Source organism: Callionymus lyra, chromosome 14 (assembly GCF_982586985.1).
Source record: "Callionymus lyra chromosome 14, fCalLyr1.hap1.1, whole genome shotgun sequence".
Taxonomy (NCBI): domain Eukaryota; kingdom Metazoa; phylum Chordata; class Actinopteri; order Syngnathiformes; family Callionymidae; genus Callionymus; species Callionymus lyra.
In genome coordinates, this window is record NC_141831.1 from 15,476,470 (window position 1) to 15,499,220 (window position 22,751).

General features: G+C 35.8%; 1 protein-coding gene across 2 annotated transcripts in view; it reads right to left on the bottom strand.

The window, feature by feature from the left end:
• The window catches only part of ppp3ca (protein phosphatase 3, catalytic subunit, alpha isozyme), a 36,458-nt gene extending 14,805 nt beyond the window's left edge, over positions 1-21,653 (bottom strand). Inside the window, exons 1-6 of one of the 2 annotated variants that reach the window (XM_087806703.1) lie at positions 21,467-21,653; positions 10,100-10,300; positions 3,110-3,234; positions 2,899-3,010; positions 2,666-2,811; positions 2,409-2,548 (exon numbers count right to left, since the gene is read on the bottom strand). In XM_087806703.1, the coding sequence (XP_087662829.1) occupies positions 2,409-2,548; positions 2,666-2,811; positions 2,899-3,010; positions 3,110-3,234; positions 10,100-10,300; positions 21,467-21,515 (773 nt within the window). In that variant the 5' untranslated portion in view covers positions 21,516-21,653. The remainder of the gene's footprint in view (positions 1-2,408; positions 2,549-2,665; positions 2,812-2,898; positions 3,011-3,109; positions 3,235-10,099; positions 10,301-21,466) is intronic. The other variant, XM_087806701.1, reaches the window with a different exon arrangement.
• Between the last annotated feature and the right edge of the window lie 1,098 nt (positions 21,654-22,751).

Consider the following 22,751-nt stretch of genomic DNA (forward strand, 5'->3'; position numbering starts at 1 on the left):
GTATATTGATTCTCTCATTGAGAGCTGAAGGTATTTCCAGCAGGTGCTGCACCAGGAAGAGTCTCTTCAGCCTCTATATGAAAGTGTGAGTATGAAAAACGGCACAAAGATCTTTGTGTAAATATGTGGCAGGACGAACGGCGTGTTGTGTACGTGTAGCACAACAATTGCCAGAGAGTGTATCTTAATTGAAATCGGGACAGAGCAGCAGAATTGATTTAGGTTTCTATTTCAGAAGAAGATTATGGAGAATGTAGCAGCCTGGTGCTGTGTACATACTGCTGCTGTGAGTCATGATGATGGAGAGGAGAGTTTGAGAGAGCAGGCAGGAAAAAGCCATTGGGAGATAAATGATTATTATAGCAGCATCCTCCACACTACACAGAATAATCCACACTGAGATGCTCTTGCTGCGAGGGGACGCTTTGTTATTGTTGAACATCTAAAAACAATGAAACGGGGCGTTTAGCTCCATTAGCTTTCTGTGTTTAATCTCTATTTTATGCAAAATAATGACATGGAGAATGTTTTCGCTCATTGGTTTTTAATTACAAATCATTGTTTTTGGACTTGAACAACTCAAACTAAATCATTCTATTTTTCTATATACAGTGGAGACAGAGGTGGGGAAAGAGATGCCCAGGGCCCTTTGCTAGTTATAATGTGGCCCTCAAGAATTCAAGGTGAAACTATAACTCTGATGCTCTAGAATTGTTTCGGTATTTATATTATATTTGTATTTATAGTTTTAGATTTTTTATATTAAAAAATCCTAATATAAAGTGTGAAAATAACTTGTTTAAAGAGTGATTTTAAAAAAAGGTTTCTCAATTATATGTAAATAAAGTTATGTTAGTTTAAAAAGAAATCATTGTATGTCGAGTCACTCAACACAAAGAAAAAGAAAATCTTAACCTTTAATCCACCAAACAACAACCCTGTATTCCTTTAATATGAAAAGTCTATTTAATAAATTAAGTGTTAGGATCAACAAGTTTTAAACATTTTTGTTCAGACAATCATTGTTTATGAGCTGACTCCTTAACTCTTGTGTTGTCCAGAAAAAAAACAAATGTGTTTGTGGTATCCTTTGTGTTGTCTCCAGGTCAAGGTGAACGACTTCCACTACTGCATATGTATTTATAGAAGCTCAAGTTAATCTTGACCTAGAGACAACAAAAGGGATACTATAAACACATTTGTTTTGGGGCCTTTGGGTCGTCTTGACACAGAGATAAGCACAAAAGTTAAGAAATTGAATTGTCAGCTACTGATATAGACTCAAAGGTATATAGACCACCCGGCCGTGAGGCATTCATTACTAGCCACACAAAAATACAAATGAATTTATTTCTATTGTGATTATTTCTGTCTGAGTTTTATTTTGAAAAAAAAATCAGATTTTTCCCAAAGTAACATTAGCCTGTGACTCAAGCTGCACATGTCATGATGCTTCTTTTGGTCACATTTACTCCAAAAAAGGAGGCTGTAAAGTAGCCAAAAATAAGTGAAACACACATTATATAATCTTGTTACTCCCTCTGATTCAGCATTTTGAACTGTCTTAACTGTCATTTTGTTGCCCCAATTTTCTTTCTTCCACATTTTAGGCTCCGTTCTGGCAAAATGAATGAAGACTTACTTATTTCTCAAAACAGTACATAATACTCCAACTATTTTTATTTCATTTTAGGTGTGAAAAAATGTAAATAAAGCAACAAAAAAAAATCAACGCTAACATTGTCTCTTATGGCTCTTACTCACAGCTTCCTCAAATGTTTACACCGCTCTCACAGGGATGTTTTCTAAGATGTCAACACTGCTGCTCTGCTAAATCAATAACTCCACTGACATCTTCTAAACGTTCCCGCATCCACGGAACTAATGACAGATACTGCGGCACAAGAACCTCAACCGATGCATAAATGTCAGTGAAAGAGAAGAAAAATAAACAGGATCGCTAGTAAAAAAAACGACCGCGATTAGTCGTCACCGCTAAGTGGTGGAACACACCCTGAGGAGACGCTTAAAGTATAACCAGTAAAGACGTGAAGAACATATCAGAGGAGGTCTTAAGATGCTGCCTCCATTTGAAAAAAAAATGGCTGATGTCAGACAAAAGCAATTTTAGTGGAATGCTAAGAAAACCTATGAAACAAAATGCTGAAATGCTAGAGATGAACATACATAACTATAACACAATATTGACAGTACAAAGTAAAATGTACTTTTTGCAAGAAGAAAAGAAATGCGTTACATAATAGTGCAGTATCGACACAAGCGCAACAGACACTGAGAGATCCCAACAACAGAAGCCTGAACTCTAGTAACCTCCTCAAGAGTTTCCAACTGAATTTTAAAGAGCTCATCCAGAAACAAACCTCTCGCTGCCGCGGTGAACCACTCACCTGTAGAAGTAGGAGCACCCTCGAACCGAGTTGTGGCTGAAATATTCCTGGGTTTTCTCGTTGCCGAAGTCCTCCAGAGGATCCGACCACAAGAGGTCACACATCGGGCCGAAAGCCGGCGGCTCCTTGAATCGATCCAACTTAACATAAAGAGGCACGTTTAGAAAAAAAAAAACACACACCTCCGCACACGGATGCATATATTGTCGGTGACGCTGCAGGGCTTTTAAAAAGAAATGTTGTTGTTTTTTTTGTACCTTTTTAATATCGTCTAAGGTGTGTATTTCAGGTGAGAGTCCTCCGTGGACACACAAAAACTGTTGGTTCATGAGTGCAGCCAGAGGAAGGCAGTCGAACGAATCCATACACGAGTCGTAAACTTGCTCTGAGTACTTGATTTTACCTGAAGAATACATAAAAAACCAGGATGTTCAGTACAAATATGTTCACTCAACACGATGTATGCATTCAACAGGAACGAAATACTCACATTCTTGTTTGAAAGTGAAATATTCTGTCAAATGTCTACATTCATGATTTCCACGAAGTAAAAATAGAGTCTTTGGATAGAGGATTTTCAGCGACCACAGATATAAAACACACTGTTGAAAGAAGAGAAAGATTTAAAAAAAAAAGGAATCGTCAAGAGTGTGTTTAAGACTGAAGCCTTCTTCGCTTGAATATTTGGCGTTTCCTCTCACCTCGATACTGAAGTAGCCACGGTCCACGTAGTCCCCGAGGAACAGGTATCGTGTTGTGGCTGGCGATCCTCCCACCTCAAACAACTTCATAAGGTCAAAGAACTGGCCGTGAATGTCGCCGCACACTGAGGAATGGATACAACAAGATATATTTAGTACACGTGGAGACCGTCAAAGGTAGAAAAAAAAACAGATTCCTGCTGTATTAAATTCAGTAAAACGACCCTGACACAGCATTTCGTCAAAGAAATATTTCCAAGTATTTGTTTTGAAGGCCTTTTATTCGACTATAATCACAGTTAAAGAGAATAACTGCTTATATTTTATAGAATAAATCACTTTTGTTGGCAAATTTCTTCACTATAATTTTGGACCAGACCTGGCACATGAAGCCCTTTGACTGTTTTCATTTGGCCCTTATGAGGTCGAAGACCATGTACAAATAAATATGTCTTTAAATATGACTCTAGGGTGTGAGTGAATGTTAATTCGAAAAAAAATCATATAAACAAGTTATATAAAATACAATAAAATCCTAATTTTAGCATATTTTGCTTGATTTAATTGCTTGATTTTATACTTTGTCTGTATACTTTTGCTTGATTCATAAAGTCAAAGATCATTTAAACAATTTTAATTTAGTTATTAAACACTTTTTGACCATTTATTTCTAGATAGGTATTTGTTTTAGGACTTTTGTCATTTTTGAGATCATTTAAACAATTTGTATTTAGTTATTAAACACTTTTTTGACCATTTATTACTAGATAGTTTTTTGTTTTAGGACTTTGGGAATTTTTGTTAGTATGTATTGACCCTCAAAAGGTTGAATATAAATATTCAAATAATAATAATAATTAAATAAATAAATAATTTATATCTGATTCTAAAAATGTTGTATACAAAAAAAGATATAAATCTTAATTTTAGCATATTTAGCTTGATTTATTTCTTGATTTTCTACTTTTCATTCATTTACTTTTGCTTGATTGACAAGGTCGAAGATCACGCAGAGAATAGCAGTTTTATTTCGTTTTTATTTGTATCATTTGTTACTGAATATGACTATAGGGTTATTTTTGACCAGAATATTTATTATCCCTGAAATGGATGTGAGTAATAAAAAAAAGGGATTAATTGATTTAATATTAAAACACAATTTACACAAACAATACAATTTAATAATATTTTAGCACATTTAGCTTGATTTTATTTCTTGATTTTCTACCTTTTGTTCATTTATTGATGGCCCCTTACAACATCTACTGTATAACTTGTGGCCACCTTGGGAAATTTAATTGCCCACCCCTGCTTCACACTCATCACTCATTTTCTCCACTATCAGATGTTTTAAAATTCAAATCTTTAACCATGTGTTTTGTGCACACAGTCTCACAAACGGCTTGAACGAACGTCTTGTTTAATATTAGAAGACATGAAAATAGAAGGTGCCTCCTGACAGGTCAAGATTCAAAGAAGAACATTTTCTTGTTGTGGAAAACCAAAAAAGACCCCCGCAGGAACAAATATACTCCTTTCATGTTGAAGCGAGTACGACTCCGGAGCAACAAACCTACATCTCATTTTCCAACTGCCTTCAATTTTTCATTATCTTCTTTCTCCCTGTCTCCTGCTCTCCTACTCATCCTCCATCTCCTCTCTCTTCTGTCTCCACTATCAGCTCCACAGTGGCCTTCGCCCACTCCAAGCTTAGAGCAATGTGAGTGGGAGACTTGCTTGTGTGACTAAAGCAATCAAACACACACACACACACACACACACATGACACGACCATGCACACACGACCACGCACATCCATGGATATGCCAGAACACAACTGCCCCCTAATATACACTCAGACAGCAACACTCAAGTTCATGGGTCCATTTTCTTTCTTCTTCTCCATGCTTTAACACATCAACAAAGTCAGAACTTTGAGTGCCACTGTGTTCATGTTTATTCTCGCTTTTTAGCTGAAACAATTAAGCTAATGGCTGCTAATTACATGCTTAAGTAAGACGGCAAGAGTAAACAAATTGCCAAAGCAATGGCATTTAACGTGTCCCCCATGTGAGATGCTGGTGGTTCCTCTCGACTACCGATCCACTTCTGGGACTAACATTTTTGGAATCTTTTCTTTTAATTGTCTTTCAAGTAAGTCTGTAAAATTGGTTTAATCCTATTGACTTCATCTATGTGCTTCCACTAGGCAACTTTATTAAAAGACACTCTATAAACTTTCACTGTTATGCTCGACTGTATTCGTCAATGAAGCCAGATGAAAGCTAACACAACTACTGTCCTGTATTACAGATATCAAGTCCGGTATGATCCAAAACTTCCTTTTACTGAACTCAGACAAAATTGAGGTTCTACTACCAGTTGGTCCTCAATGTATCAGACATTCCCTAACTCATGATCTAGCTTTCCAAAATGGACTTGCTTCCACTGTAAAGAATCTTGGCGCTTGCTTTGACAAGGACTAATCATTTAACTCACACATAAAACAAATCACACAGACTGCCTTCTTTCGTCTTCGTAACATTTAAAAAATCAGGCATTTTCGTCTGTCCTTTGGACGCTGCTGAGAAGTTCATACATGCTTTTTTTTTTACCTCCAGGCTGGACTACTATAACTTTCTTCTATCAGGAAGCTCAAAAAAAGTCTCTCAGAACTCTGAAGCTCTTGTCCTGACTAAGACTAAGAGGCGCGATCACATTTCCCCAGTGCTGTCTTCTTTACATTGGCTTCCAGTAGAATTTAGAATGCAATTTAAAATCCTTTCTTTTAACCCACAAAGCTTTACATGGTCTAGCACCAACATACATCACAGATCTAATCCAAACTTATCAACCTTCTAGGACGATACGATCCCTAAACTATGATCTATTAGTTATACCACAAATCTCTAAATGTAGATTTGGAGCCAGGGCCTTCAGTTTTTAAGCCCCTCTGCTATGGAACCAACTATGGCTTCAGTCCCGAGGGCAGACACCCTCTCTTTGTTAAAGAGTAATCTTAAAACTTTACTTTTCAATAAAGCCTATAGTTAGGATTGACTAACCCTTTTTGTTTTTTCTAAGCTGCTATAGGCTTAGGTTATATTTAAGTTTTAGACACCGAGCTCTGTCTCTGTATATCCTTCTTTTTCTGCATTATATTTATCACCTGTGCAGTATAAACCAACACTTTTCTTCTCTCCTGGAGCTCCAGGGCTCCACTTCCAGAGCTGCTCCTGGATCCAGGATCTCCACTACTTCAAGGGAACCAAATTTCTCTCCACCACCCTCCATGGATTCTTCTGCCCTACTCTATACTGTCCTCTTTTCCTACAAGCTTCTCTCCATCCATCTGTCTACCCCCCCATACAGCTTACTTAAACTGTAAAGTGTCTTGAGATAACTTTGTTATGATAAGACACTTTAAATAAAATTGAATTGAACTGAATCCAATGTTGATTTACAATAGCACTGAATAGCAATAGCATTTTTTTTTTAATATTTCAAAAACATGTTTTATTTTCATCATAGTGTATTCATGGTTATTTTTAAATGAAGTCTTCTAAATGTATGTAGCTCAATATTAATTATTTAAATTAACATGCAAGTATTCTTTAGTGTTCATTTTTGTGTTGCAATTGTTATTCCGGCCGCTAGATGGCAGCATTCATTACATCTTGTACACCTAGCTAAAGGAATGATTGAAATTCTACATGATCCCAGCAATGACTGAGGACGAGAGGATAAAGTCGACTCCAGCTGATTTGAAAGCTGATGTTTGGACATATTTTGGTTTCAAAACAAATGAAAGCAGTTACAAAAAAAGTAATGTGGTCTTTAAATTCTGCAACACCAAAGTCAACTACTCAGGTGATAAACAAATATTTTCTTGTTCCTACAGTATCACAATATGTCGTATTGTTGCCTATGTATCCTGATACGTATCGAAACACCATAATCTTTTCCAATACACCCCACTATGATTAATGTCAACAGCCTTTCTTAGGTGACTGAGAGAGTCACTTCTTCATCTCTAGGATGCTAGCCAATAAATGTGTTCACATATGAAGTACCCCAACATTTTTAAACGACAAAAAACAATCAGAGAGCGCATCCTTCAACCAAGCTCCCCATTTACACCTATTTTGTGTTTTTTGTAACAAATATTATTGCCTTTAAATGTTTCTATATATATATTGTTACAAATTCTTAATCAATTCAATCTCACAAGGGGTCAAAATCCTTTAGCAGTCTAAGTTTCTGACCAAACTAATGTATATTTCATACCACCTTATAGGAAGTATGATTTTAATATTGTCCATTATTTTATCTTAATTATCTCCGCGTTTGTCTTGCTTCACTAAACAAATCCCTAATGTATCTTATCTTATCTTATCCTAATCTATGACATCTGAAAAGGTCAAAAATATCAACTTGTAGCCAACCATCCAGCCATCCATGAGTTTGACATGTACGTTTTTAAAACTCTTGGATTTTTACATAAAATTACAAGAAAACCAGTAGCAGGAGGCAAGATGAATCCGAACGATGATTGGAAATAAAACCAAGATTGAATAATCTTGCTTGTCCTATTATTAACATTTCCAGAGTCAATGAAATACGCTCATCGGTATCAAAGTTTGTTTGCTCAGAAGTGTAATAGAGTGAAATTTACTCTCATTTTAAAGTTGATTTTCAGCCAAAGACAAAGTCACTTAACCAAACTAACAAACTGTGAGCTAACAGGACACTTTCTTAGTGTTAATGGAATGAGTAATAAACCCAAGACTCTTGGTAAAATTGCTTGTTACAGTCGTTTTCTTTACACAAGGAAATAATCTGTTGCAATGAAATAGCTCAAAGATAACAATACTGAATATGCGTGTGAGAAAATATTTAAACAATGATATATTACAATATTATTTCATGATACTGTATCAGTAAGATTAAAAATATATATATGTTTGGCTTTCAAATTTGGCTTTTATATTTTATCATATTTCTTTTATGGTTTATATATACAATTAATTGTTTTTTATTAACAATTAAAATGAAAATATACACAGTGTTCATTTTTGTGTTACAATTAAACTTACGGCCACTAAATGCCAGCAGTAATTATGTGCTCCGCCCCTAAAGGAACAATAAAATCCTGCAAGATCCCGGTGATGACTGAGGACAAGAGGATACAGTTCACTCCAGCAGCTTTTAAAGTTGATGATTAGACATATTTTGGTTTCAAAACAAATAGAAGCAGTTACGACTTTGTCAGGAGTCATGTGGTCTGTAAATTCTGCAACACCAAGTCAAGACAAGTACTTGGACAAAACTACAAGAATATATCCTTGTTCTTACAGTATCACATAATGTATGTATCGTATCCCCAAATTCTTGCCAATTAACACCACAACTATTGAAAAAAATTCACCAAGACTGCGGTCGTTGTACCTAGCATCATATCAAATGCTAATTTCATCACAAGGCAATGAGTCGGTGGACATAGACATTAACAAAGACAAGTATGGAACACTTCTCCTCATTATGAAACGCTTCAGTCTCATAAGACGCCTCAGAAGACTTTTATATAGACATGATTGAGCATAATGATGTAGTCCCTCATCCACTTTGGCCTTTTCACTAAAGTATGTCAGGGATATTTCATTAGGGCTCAAGACAAGTGTGGCAAGTAGTGGAAAATGTGTCAAAGTCTGTCTTCCTTTAATGCCGGCAATGTATTTTTGTCAGTCCCTCAAGATGAGCTCGTAGCACCTTTTAGTTTGATTTTTTTTTTTACCGGTTTATTAATACAGCGAGTGGCTAAATATATTTTTGGTCAGGCTTTGAAGATGCAGCAATGTCAGCTTGAGGAAACGTGTCTCTTGATGGTTGAATACACAGGATGGAAATGATCTGTGTCTGGTTTAGGCAGTTTGGAACAGAAGTAGGACACGCTAGAATGATCAGAGAGAAAGACTGGCAGGTAAGAGATCTACCCCCCCACCACCCGCCCCGCCCGCCTCATTTACTGTAACGCATGTTGCCGTCTGAAATGAAGTTGTTACATCATTTTTGCAACAACATCCTGGATTATAAACCATCATCTGATCTCTAAACTTGACATCATATCATTGGAATAAACCTCTGATTTGACAAAATTTGTTTGAGTTTTACACTTCTGCAGGGCTCTGTAACTTAAATTCCAAGTACATTTAGTTACTTTAGTTGTTTTTTTTCTGGTGTAGTTTCTTATTCATAACTGTTGGTCTCAGAAGTGGTTTTTCCTGTAGTGACAGAAATCGTAAGGTTCTGAGCTTGTGTACAAAAATGACTTTGAGTTTCAACAGTAAATAAAGAGTTGTGTTTACACAGTTTTATTTGATGCATCACCTTTGCCCGAGTTTCCATTGCAAGCACCTCTTTCTGCTTATTATCTATATTCATGCAATTTTGTCAAACAAACAATTTAAAATACATTAAATAGCATCCTCATGTGGGAAATTAAAAAAGTTTCCAAAGGTTAATCTATACAACGTTCATATTAATTATTAATAAACTATTTAACATTTTCCGAGCATGAAGTTATTTTCAATTTTGCTCAAGCTTTTCAAATGATTAACCTCTTGAATTTGTTAAGCATTGAACCGTTCTGCAGTTTGAATAAGGAACAGGTCAGTTCATTAATGTAAAAGTAATTATTTTAAATTATTCATTTTAACATTTATTACATATATTATCTATATTTGATATTCACACTAATCTTCAATATACACAAAGACTTTATATAAAAATTCAGATTCAGATTTTGGGATTAAGGTCACATAATAAAATGATCTTAAAATGCATAAAAATAAAAAACTTATATTAGTTTATTTGTATTAAACTGGTGATAACGTTTATTTAGGAGCAGCAGTCTGAGTTTTTACTTTAAATAAGTGTTTATAAATATTTTCAAAAATGAATATATATATATATATTTATATATATAAATACCTGTCACAGGTGCATCAATGTCCAGGATAGTTTTCTCCTGTCTCAGAATGCTGGCTCCCTCGCTGATAATTCGAAGAGCCACAGCCTCCTCTACTCTGCCCTCCTTGGTGAGATGGGCCTTCAGAAGATCCACACGAGGTTTTCCTTCACAGTCGAAGACTTCCTTCAACGTGAGCCGGTGGCTCAGGGGAAAGGGGACAGCTGGAGGCAGAAGACAGACCAATTAGGAAGAGCGAAATCACAGCTAAATACATCTTTGTATCAGTGTTCATGCGAGCGTAAAAATCCAACATCCTTGCATTCCAGGAAAAATCTGAGAAATGACCTCAAATCAAATGAGATGGTTGAAATTAAATGAAGACTTGCCAGTGATTGGCTGGTTTTTTAATGATTTCCCTAATGCAGGAAAATACACACATTCTTTAGTATTTAATAAAATTACATTTAAATAAACGACCAACTTTGACCTGAATTGCAATTAAGCTTAAATTACATAGATAACAAGAAATATTTTTTTCCATTTTGATGATATCGATATTAAGAATTGATCTTATAAAATTGGTATAGAAAAAAGTATCGCTCAGGAACCGGTATCAAAGTGAAGGTATCGGTATTGGTACTAGTATCGTAGATTTTAGATTGGTACTCAGCCCTAAACTAGAAAACTAGGAGATAGATTGCTTAGCAATAATATAATAGTATAATAATATAAGTAGGCATATGTGCATGTGGGCTTTCAGATGATATAATAATTATTTTATATCCATTAATTCATTTGATTAAGTTCTACGGGTTGGTACTTGAAAACAACCTAATTTATCTGTAGGAATATAATAAATACTGATGTGTCATTTTTTTTTTAAACTTTTTTATTTGTAATGTAAGGACAGTATTGGTTTGTTTTGGCAAAAATCTGTTAATAAGATACACGTAACAAAACAGGGGCAACGACCCGTTTATTGCAATGTATCGCCATACTGTACGAACAAGGATATATTTGTAGTATTGTCGAGTACTTGACTCTGGTGTTGCAGAATTTGGAGACCAAATGACTTTTGACGAGCTCTTACTGCTTTCCTTTGTTTTAAAAAACAAAATATATCCAAACTTTAGCTTTAAAAGCTGCTGCTGTCGACTGTATCCTCTCATCCTCAGTCATCGCCAGGATTTAATTTTTCCTTTTGATGCAAAGGCATAAATGACTGCTGCCATCTAGCCTACGGATGGTTAGTTGCGACAAAAAATTTAACTCTTTGAAAATTTGCATTGTTATGAAAATTAAACATTTTTTTATTATTATTTTATTTTATGCATACCTTATTGAAATATAAACAAAAAAAACAACTATTTATATAAATATATATATATATTTGAATGCGTTAACTGCTGCTAAATATTGATACAGTATTGTTAAAAGAAATATGGGAAGATATCATATCAATATTTTGACACAACCTTTGTGAGTACATTATGTTTTAAAGGGTTAGATAAAAAATACATTCTAAAACAAGAAAAATAAATCTTTAATCTCCAGGAAATACTATTATGTAAGATCTTGGGAAACATGTGACCAGGCAACATTTAATGTTAATAGTGATCCATACACTCTTTTTTGGGAACATCTAGGAATATTGATTATATTAATTTATTTTTCAAAGTTTATTTATTTACATAATATTGGTTTTTTATATCTGTGAATCAGGGATGGATAGAGAAAAAAGAAATTTATATTAATACTATCATTTGTGAGAGAGAAGGCATCGACATATCAAAGTGTTATTAACACCGAGAGCAAGTCTGCTAACCCAGTTCTTAGTACTTGTGTGTGTCTGTTTGCCATGAAATATCCGAGTGCTGGATAAAAACTCAGGGAACATCTAAAGTACTCGCTTCATCTGGCAGGCTCTGAGGATTTCTGAAGCCCTTGGCCATTAAAATGCGCCAGTCACCTACCCAGCAGACTGACTGTGAAACTGTGAAATCCAAGAGCGGATCATTATCTCTGTGGCAGCAAAGGTTATTTATTAGATCTGGACTTGATCTCTGTGCTGTGACTGCGAGCTTTCAGGGTCCACATGCTGACGTTAATCTATAGATCATCTGGCTTAGCTGGGAAAACTCTTGCTACACGTCAGGGCTGTAAATAATACAGATTAAAAGGAAAAAAATAAGTCGATGATGAACCCATCTTGCAACAAAAAAAAAACCCTCAGAAAGAGTGGAGTGACACATATATATTCTGCATTATACAAGCTGTCAGCTGTGGAATCAGTAGTGAGGACGGGGCGTTGTGCGCTGAATAGCAAACACTGAGCCAAGAAAGAAAAATAAGTCAGAAAGAAGAAGGGCTGCGGCTTAAACTCAACATAATCAACATGCTGTTTAATAATAAATGCTTGACTGGAGAAAAAAAATCTCAAAGTTGCTTCTCCTGAGATAATGAGCCGCGGCCCCGACCAGTGCTTTTAATTGGACTAGAATATTTCTCAGTGTGTATCTGCGATTGTTGCTTTTCACACGTTAGTGGCTCCGACTAACTGCACAGTCACCGCACACGCGAGGTTTGGCTCCATCGTTTTATTAGAACGTTTTATAGGGCAAACTAAATATAATCGGTGCAAAGGCAGAAAATTATACAAAATGTGGCTCAACCCAAAACATTATATCGATTTATAAGACTAAATATATTGTAAATGTATTCATAAATAGAAAAGTAAAACATCTAGTTGTTTCAAAATGTTGTGACACAAGTATTTATATTAACTCATATAAATGAACAAGTATTTGTTACCTGAAGAGAAAATCAATATGCGTAAATTTGCAATAAATAATGTATGTTGACACTCCAACATGTGCCTAATATGAATACAAATGTATAATTAATGATTCAAGTTTCAGTGACATTACTGTATAATGACATTTTATTGTAAGTTAAACATGTCTAATTTTCTTTAAGACAAAATATGCTATGGCTAGCAAGCTAGTATTAAAAAAAAAACCCAATATATTTTGACACTTTAACATGTTCTCAATGAAAATAAAAATGTAGAATTATTAAATATACACTTTCAGTAACACAATCTAATACATCTAATAGCATTACTTTTTTTTTTACCTGGTCCTGCGGCGATGTTCTTGAAAGACTTTAGTGACTTCTTATCTCCCATTATTCAAATGGAATCTGTCCTTATTCTTGGAGACTTTAATCTTCATGTTGATGACGTCACATCTTGTTCTGCTAAAGAACTTTTAACTTTAACAGAAGCCTTTAATTTTGAGCAACATGTTTCTGAACCCACTCATCAAAAAGGCCACATTTTAGACTTAGTTTTTACTCTTGGCCTGGACATTTCTAATGTATCTGTACATGATGTCCATCTGAGTGATCATTCTCTTGTATTGTTTAACCTGGACTTCATCCCTGAACCTAAACCTTTGAAAGTTAGGTCTCAGAGGCGTGTCATCTCAGCCGATACTGCTGACAGTTTTTCTGCTATGTTTGACCGTCTTTCCTTTGATGACTGCCCAGACGTGGACAGTTTGATTCACTGTTTCACTGATCATTGTGTTGAAATACTGGATCAAGTGGCACCTGTTAAATCGAACTTGAAAATTCAGAAAAAACGGTGCCCTTGGACAAATGAAGATCTCCTGAGTCTGAAGAGACTTTGACTTTGTCTCTGGAAGTCCACTAAACTTGAGGTGCATAGACTTCACCTCAGGGATCTGATGACTTCTTACAATGAGATGGTAGAAACTGCTAGATCTGATTACATCAGAAAACTGGTAGCAGCAAATAGGAAAAACCCCAAAGTTTTGTTTGACACGATTCATTCTCTTGTGTCTCCTGCTCCTCAAATCACGCCTGTCTTCTGTGAAGCTGACAGCAATGCATTGTTGAGATTTTTCATTGACAAAATTAAATTGATCAAAGAGAAAATCTCTCCCCCTTGGTTTGGAACCCCTACTGTCTCTGAGCCCCTCTCCTCCTCTTGGTCCTCCTTCACTGCTGTATCTTTGGGTGATATTTCGGCACTAGTGAACAAGATGAAACCCTCCTCTTGCTCAGATGACGTCCTTCCATGTAGGCTTTTTATCAAAGTATTTGATGTAATTGGCCCCTGGGTTACCAATATGGTGAACCTCTCCCTTTCCACAGGGGTTTTTCCCAATGCATTTAAACATGCCATTGTGGAGCCTCTGCTCAAAAAACCAGGCTTAGACCCAACTGACCTCAGTAATTTCAGGCCTATTTCTAAGCTCCCTTTCTTGTCCAAGATCTTGGAGAAGGTGGTGTCTGAGCAGCTGTCTTTGTTCCTGGATGAGAGCGACATCCATGAGAAGTTTCAGTCTGGCTTCCGTAAACATCACTCTACGGAGACAGCTTTATTGAAAGTGTCCAGTGACATCATGATGTCGGCTGACTCTGGTAAATTCACTGTTCTGGTTCTCTTGGATCTGTCCTCAGCCTTTGACACAGTTGATCACCAGATCCTGCTGAGAAGACTGAGGGATGAAGTGGGACTGTCTGGGTCTGTGTTAGAATGGTTCTCATCTTACCTTTCTGGGCGCAGTTTTAGTGTATCTGCCAATCAAATGAGGTCTGAATCGGCAGATCTGTTGTGTGGAGTCCCTCAAGGTTCTGTTCTGGGTCCTTTATTGTTTTTGCTGTACTTGATTCCCCTCGGTAAAATCATTCAGAGATTTCCAGATGTTTCTTATCACATTTTTGCTGATGACATCCAGCTCTACTGCTCTTTTGATCCAACTGAGCCCCAGAGGCTGAACAGCTCGGTCAATTGTTTGCTAGAAATCAAACAATGGCTGAGTGAAAACACTCTACAGCTAAATGTGAACAAAACTGAAACACTGGTGATTGCTCCTGATGATAAGATTCCAGGGTTGAGTCAGTACTTGGGTGACTTAGGTCAGTCTGTCAAACTGAGCCTGAGAAACCTGGGTGTTGTATTTGATAGAGACATGTCTCTAGTTCGACATTGCAGAAAACTGACCAGAAACTGTTTTCTTCAACTGAGAAAAATCTCTAAACTTAGGAAAATGTTGTCGGAACATGATCTGGAGCTTGTAATCCATGCGTTTGTTTCTTCTCGTCTGGACTATTGCAACAGTTTGTTTTCATGTCTTAACAAGAAGGATCTGTCTCGTCTGCAGTTGATTCAGAACTCTGCAGCGAGAATTCTGACCCGCTCAAGTAGAAGAACTCACATCTCTCCGGTCCTTAAAACTCTTCACTGGCTTCCAGTTTCTTTCAGGATCAACTTTAAAATTCTGGTTCTTACTTTCAGAGCTATTCATGGTCAGGCTCCTCCTTACATCACTGATCTGATCCAGCCTTACACCCCAGCTCGGGCTCTGAGGTCTGTGGATCAAAATCTACTTATGGTTCCACGCACACGGTTCAGGACCAGAGGAGAGAAATCTTTTCAGGCTGTTGCTCCTAAGCTTTGGAACGATCTTCCTCTCTCTTTGCGCTTGATGGATCTACTGACTCCTTTAAGAAACATCTTAAGACGTTTCTATTTGTTCAGGCTTTTCCTTGAATTTCTCGAACTCCTGTGTTGTTCTCAGTGTTATCTTGATCTTTAAAGTATGTACTTTTTTGGGTATTGTTTTGATTGTTTAAGCGCTTTGTGACCCGGGTCTCGAAAAGCGCTATATAAATAAATATTACTTACTTACTTACTTACTTATTTACTTATTAATTTCAAATATATCATTGTGAAGAGAAAAACACTGCTTAAATATGCTATGGCTAGCGAGCTAGCATTTAAAAAATGAATATTGATTGATTGATTTATTTTTTATTTTTCATAAAAAATTGCTGTATGTATTGGCTATTGGAAAAAAACAATAAAGTCTTACCTTACCTTACCTTACCTTATATATTTTTGACACTTTAACATGTTTTCAATAGAAATAGAAATGTAGATTTACTAATTATACACTTCAAATTTCAGTAACACAATCTAATATATCTAATAGCATTACTTATTAATTTAACATATATCATTGTGAAGAAAAAAACATTAGCTTAAATATGCTATGGCTAGCGAGCTAGCATTAAACAAATATATGTGGATGTTTCAACAGGTTCCCAATATAAATGAAAACGTAGAATTCTTGATTATACATTTTACATTTCACCAACATAAGTTTCTAACAACATTAACTTTTATAAAATAAACGTGTATCATGTATGTGAAGAAAGAGGAATTAGCCTGCATATGCTATGGCTAGCGAGCTAGCATTAAATAAACACATATATGTTGACACTTAAAAAGGTTCCCAATATAAATTAAAATGTAGAATTATTGATTATACATTTCAAATTTCACCAACATAACTATCTAATAACATTAACTTATATAAATTAAACGTGTATCACATATGTGAAGAAAATAAACATTAGCCTAGATATGCTATGGATAGCGAGCTAGCATTAAAGTAACATATGTTGACGCTTCTACACATTTCAAATATAAATTAAAAAAATGTCACACCACTTTTAATGAAATCAAAAGACAATTCTTACACTTTTATGGCCCTTTGTCCTCCAACTTTGGTATTTTTATGGTTTCCTATTAAGCTAACTAGCAGGCTAGCTGTCTGTATCACACGGTGCTGGTACATGTGAGAACTCTTCAAGTTATTGTCCTGGAAGGCTATTATTAACTGTCCTGGCAAAAACCAGGACAAACCCAGATGCCCTCTTTTCGATGAACTGCGTGACATTGTTTGAAACTTTTCTTCTGCACACACACACTATATTAAGCCTCGTACGAAGGTGCATGTTGTGCAACTAGCTTTGAATAACATCATTTTGTTTCTTCAAGCAACTGCCGAATGCTATAATAGATATCTTTGTTTTTCAATCTTTAAGGTCAGATGTGGGGAATTTAATTTCCTCAGAGGCCACATTATATAATCTACGTAATGAGTTATCTCATTTAGAAATTCAAGAAGGAACAAAACATAATAAATAAATACATTTAATAGCAACTCTAAATAAGATAAAAACATGTTTAAATTTAAAATAGAATATACAAAATATGATGTAAGGCATTTTCTTTTCAATGTATTTATTCAATTTACTTTTACTACTACTTTAAATACTGTTTATTTTATATATTTTTTATACAACCTTTTTATAATTAAAGTCTCCCATTAAATCACATTTTCTAGAAAACGTAAATATTCTTTTTGGTTTATGTTTTACTGATGTTATGATTCATACCTTTTTCCCACTTATGAATGAATATAAATCGAAGGTAAAACATGTTTTAATATCTGTGTATTTTAGTCCACGTAAACATTTTTAACTGATTTTTTTATTAATAAATAAAATAAAACTGTGTAAGTGAAATATAAAAAGTCTCACATTTAGATGTATTATAAGAATCTATCTATTAAACCTTTATATTTGAAAATAAAGGGAAAATTCATTTCATTAGGGCCTACATGGAATTGTGTAGCTGGTAGAAGTTGTCTAACCATGTATACATTTGTAAAATATGTATATTTAAGAGTCGAACTGCCAGAGAAATGATTTTAATTAGGGGTGTGAGATAATATCGATACAAAAATATATTGCGATATTTTCTTTCACAATACTGCATCGCTATTTAACAGCACTTTGGCCATTTTTTGTTTGGCTTTCAAATCATACTTTATTTTTTATCATAGTTATTTCAAGGTTTCGTTTCAATAAAGTGTGTTTGAAATATTAGTATTTTTTATTTTTATTTTTTTCATTAGCGAATATACAAGTCATTTGGTCATTTTTGTGTTACAATTAAACTTTCAACCATCAGATGGCAGCAGTCATTAATCGACAGCTAAAGGAACTATGAAATCCCGAGAGACCCGGGCGATGCCTGAGGATGAGAGGATGCAGTCGACTCCAGCAGCATTTAAAGTTGATGTTTGGACATATTTTGGTTTCAAAACAAATACAACCAGTTACGACTTCGTCAAGAGTCATGTGGTCTGTAAATTCTGCAACACCAGAGTCAAGTACTCCACAATACTACAAATACATCCTTGTTACTACAGCATTACGTTATATTGCAATATAAATTTCATTAGGGCCTGACAATAACAATAAATCCTGAAGAGTCCACGGTAAACAAGACAAACACTGCGTCGATACGATGGATGTATGGCGGGGAAATGAGAGCTGACTTCTGCTCAGCACCCGAGCAGAGTTAAACTATGAAATACTGTATGTTGCCGGGCAACAGCAGCAGCAGCAGCAGCAGCAGCTGACTGCTGGAGTACAGACTGTGCTGCCACAGAAAACTGCATTTTGCATCTCGGGTTCACATAAACGCTCCCACAGTAGAGATGTCAGATTTCTTAGATCACGGTGAAGAGCCTCGGCTAGAGCCTTGTGTTTTTTGGGTTGTTTTTTTTTCAACTGAACCACTTTTACCGTCCGAATTGTGGAAGATTTGCGTTGCTAATGAACGCCACTTGGTTAAAATCAGGAGACAAAAGACGGCTACACCTGATTGGACGAACAGGATGGTGTGCATTGATCAAGAGATCCAATTAACATGAAGGGGAAAGCGATATATTTTGAAACCATTTTGAAGATTTTAGCTTATAATGCACGAGAGAGCAACTATAAATCATGTTCTGCTTGCATCAGGTTTGCTTTATTTGAAGTCCAACTACAAAAAAAATCTATTTAAAAATGTAGATAAATGAGCTACTGTGATGAATTCGTCTTCAAAAACGCTGACTACAAATCTACCATTCTTCTCTTCGTGGTTTTCCTCCCTAAAGGGGGGTGACAATGTCTTCCCTACTAAAGATGCACAACGCAGCTATTACTATGTGTTCTGTCAGGTTGAAACAAACAAAAAAAAGAAGAAAAAAAAAAGCAACCTGCAGAGAAATCTGCAGCCCTGAGATGTGTTTGCAAAAAAATAACTTTGAGTATCTAAGCTGTCAGTTTAAAAGACAGTATCTGTGTAAAGACTGTCGCGCCATATCAGCCGTGATAGTAACAACAAGAAAATGTAGAATTTAACGTGAATAAATCCACTATTAAAACAGCGACAAACAAAAACAATAAGGTTGTAGTAAAGAGTACTGTGTAGTAAGAGCATCAAAGACAAAAAAAACGTGTGAAAAGCACCTCAGATATTTTAACTATTCCCTCCATGAAGGCAACTGGGAATTAAATGATAACAACAATCAACTTGTTAGTTAAATAGATAAACGCTGATTTTTTTTTAATTTCATTTGCAGGTCAAAGCTAGAATAAACTAGCTTCCAATTTCATTCAGACCCGTGTTATTAAATATTAAAACGGTCATTTACGACAGACAAATGTGAACAAGGACGCCATTAAAAATGCAGCTCGTTAAAGTACCGTCCTGTTCGGAAAAGTCAAAAGTAAACAAAGACTCAAGGTTTTTAAGAAAGAGATTTGAGGAACAAGACAAGAATCCTCTTTTCGTCGTCGTTGGTCTCGCGCGGAACAGAAGGACAGAATATTTGCCAACAGAAATATCTTCATCTGAATTCTACTCCAGAGAAGAAAAGAATAAAATTGATTACGGAAGAAAAGAGGTAGAGATTTCTCAGAAAAAGTAGACGAAATGACCTTAAAATCACTTGTTAAAGAAACAGACACGACTTTACTCGTGGAGAAGTTTGGAGAGAAAGTTTAAATGGTTCTGATGGTTATAGAGGACAGACTGTGATGGAGCGACACAATAAAAAGAAAGAAAAGAAAGACAAACTGAAGCAAGAAGATCAATGGAGGAATTAATAGGAGATACAGAAATCGAAAAAAACTCGGGCATGTTTTATGTAGTGGGGGAAACTAAAATATTATTATATTATTATACAGTATCGAATGTGTTCCTGTCATTAAAATCAATATTTTGTCATAAGTATTAATTATTTTATACTAAATCAAATATTCACACTAATCTTCAATATATACAAAGATAAAAATGACTTTCCTAGGGGTCGTCATTCAGTTTAAAATGTCCTGCTTACAAGAAAAAATGAGCAAGAATTGTTGTGATGTCACTCAAAGAAACAGCGTCTTTGTAATAGCCAGGATAAGCAGCACAGGTTGGTAGATACAACTGTAAGAGAGTAGTAGGTCCTGGTATTCATAAAATAAATGTTACCTTCTTTTTTTTTTAAAACAAACAAAAATGTAAGGTTAAGAATTAAGAGTCATCTTTAAAGTAGGGGCCATCAAGCAAATATTAAAGGAGCGAAAAAATTGTAAAATCATAAATGAAATCAAGCTAAATAAATGTTTTTTTAATAGTATTTTATTTAACCAAATCTCACATATTAGCACCCAAATCTTTTTTTATATTCACTTTTTATTTTATATTCATACTCACAAAAATGAGAAAAGCCCTAAAACAAGAACCCTATAGTCATATTGAGGGACTAGTAAATTAATAATTAAATAAACAATTTCCCGAAAGGAGACCCCCAGAGGGATCAATAAAGTTGATCCATCTATCTATATTGGAAATGAATAGAAAATTAATTTGTTAGCTTCATCATGATCTTTTCACCTCACGGGGGCCACAATAACACAACCGGCAGGGCCCTATGCGGCCCCTGGGCCCCACTTTTCAAGATTAAAATGAATAGTAATCTGGTTAAACAAATCATACTATTATGGGACAAATCTGTAAAAGAATATGCTTCTTTTATGACACTTCAATGATCAGTTTTACATGCTTAGAACGACATATACTTAAAATATAAATCGTAGTGGAGACTGTAGAGCGATGTCAGTAAAGATCAGGTCGTTCTTAGCTGTGAATCTATGACTGTATAATAGTTTTTAAACGTTTAAATGCAGCTTCTCTGCTGCTGGAAGACAAAGTTGCTGATGCTCTCAGATGATAACGACTAAATATTATTATTATTACTTTATTATTGTGTCTCTCGCCGCCTCCATCACAGCAACAACAGCCTCTCTTTTTTTTGGGGGGTGGGGGGGGGATCTTTTCTAATCACGTTAAAAGGCATGAGTCAGTGTGGTTTGGAAATACTCCCCATTAAATGTCAGTTTCAAAAAATCCTGCTGCATCACTGCTTCTACCACGAGCTCAGCACTTCTCTGCTGCCGTCAAGCCAAAGATATAAAATGTAGGGTTTAGAGGGAGAGAGAGAGGGAGAAAAAAAAAATGAACGTGAACGCAGCATCTGAGAAACCATGGGTTGTTTGTCAACACATGGCCGCATATTCACCATTAATGCTCGACAGGGAGGAGAGAAAATGAAAGCACTTGTTATGTAATAATAATAATATAATAATAATCATAATAATAATAAAAAAAATGTCGGTTGACTTACATTTCACCATCCGGTCGGTGGCGCTCTGGACGACGTCCGCGTTCGACATCTTCACGGACAGTCGCAAAAAAAAAAAGAAGATTCTGTCGTTTTTTTTTTTTCGAAAAGATCAACTTTCAGTGCTGGAGACGAGACGAGCGCGCGGGCATCACTCGGACGAGCGCCGGGGAAACGATGCTTCCCAGGCGGGGAGGATGAAGCCGCTGCTGCCGCTGCTTAAGCTGCTGCTGCTGCTGTGGGGGAGGAGAGAGAGAGAGAGAGAGAGAGAGAGAGAGAGAGAGAGAGAGAGAGGGAGAGAGAGAGAGAGAGAGAGAGAGAGAGAGAGAGGGAGAGAGAGAGAGAGAGAGAGAGAGAGAGAGAGAAGGTGAAGGGAACTCCCACGCAATCTCTTCTTCCCGGGACTGCCTGATGCTGCCATCAGATGGAGGATGTGGAAGGGGTTGCCCCTGACACCCCCACGCACACGCACACGTCCACGCCATGTTCCCGTATTCTTGAAGCGGGTTTACGTACGTTTTTACACATGTAGTAGAAGAAGAAGAAAATCATGTGTTTACTCAAGAAATACAAGATGACCTGCAAACAATATGTTATATATACAAACTAAAATGATTAATACAATTAAAACATACAATATTTGCATATCAAATATAAGTCAAAATCGTCTGCTTCCCCTTTTCCGCAACGGGTCCGCTGTGAGATGCAGTCTGTCCAAGCTACACAGGGTAAGAGGCGGAGGACACACTGGACAGTAAATCAAAGAATGGATGAACAAAGACACATTATTACCAACACAAATGGATTTATAGTAATAAAATAAAAAACGTAATTTTAAAGAAGTAGTTAAAAAAATGTGTTGTGTAGTACATGACTGTTGTGTTATGTTTTTGTGTAGTACATGACAGTTGTGTTGTTGTGTTATGTTTTTGTGTAGTACATGACAGTTGTGTTGTGTAGTACATGACAATTGTGTCGTGTAGTACATGACAGTTTAGCTGTTGTGTTATGTTTTTGTGTAGTACATGACAGTTGTGTTGTGTAGTACATGACAGTTGAATTGTTGTGTTATGTTTTTTTGTAGTACATGACAGTTGTTTTGTGTAGTACATGACAGTTGAATTGTTGTGTTATGTTGTTGTGTAGTACATGACAGTTGTGTTGCTGTGTAGTACATGACAGTTGGGTTGTTGTGTAGTACATGACTGTTGTGTTGTTGTGTAGTACATGATTGTTGTGTTGTTGTGTAGTACATGACTGTTGTTTTGTTGTGTAGTACATGGCTGTT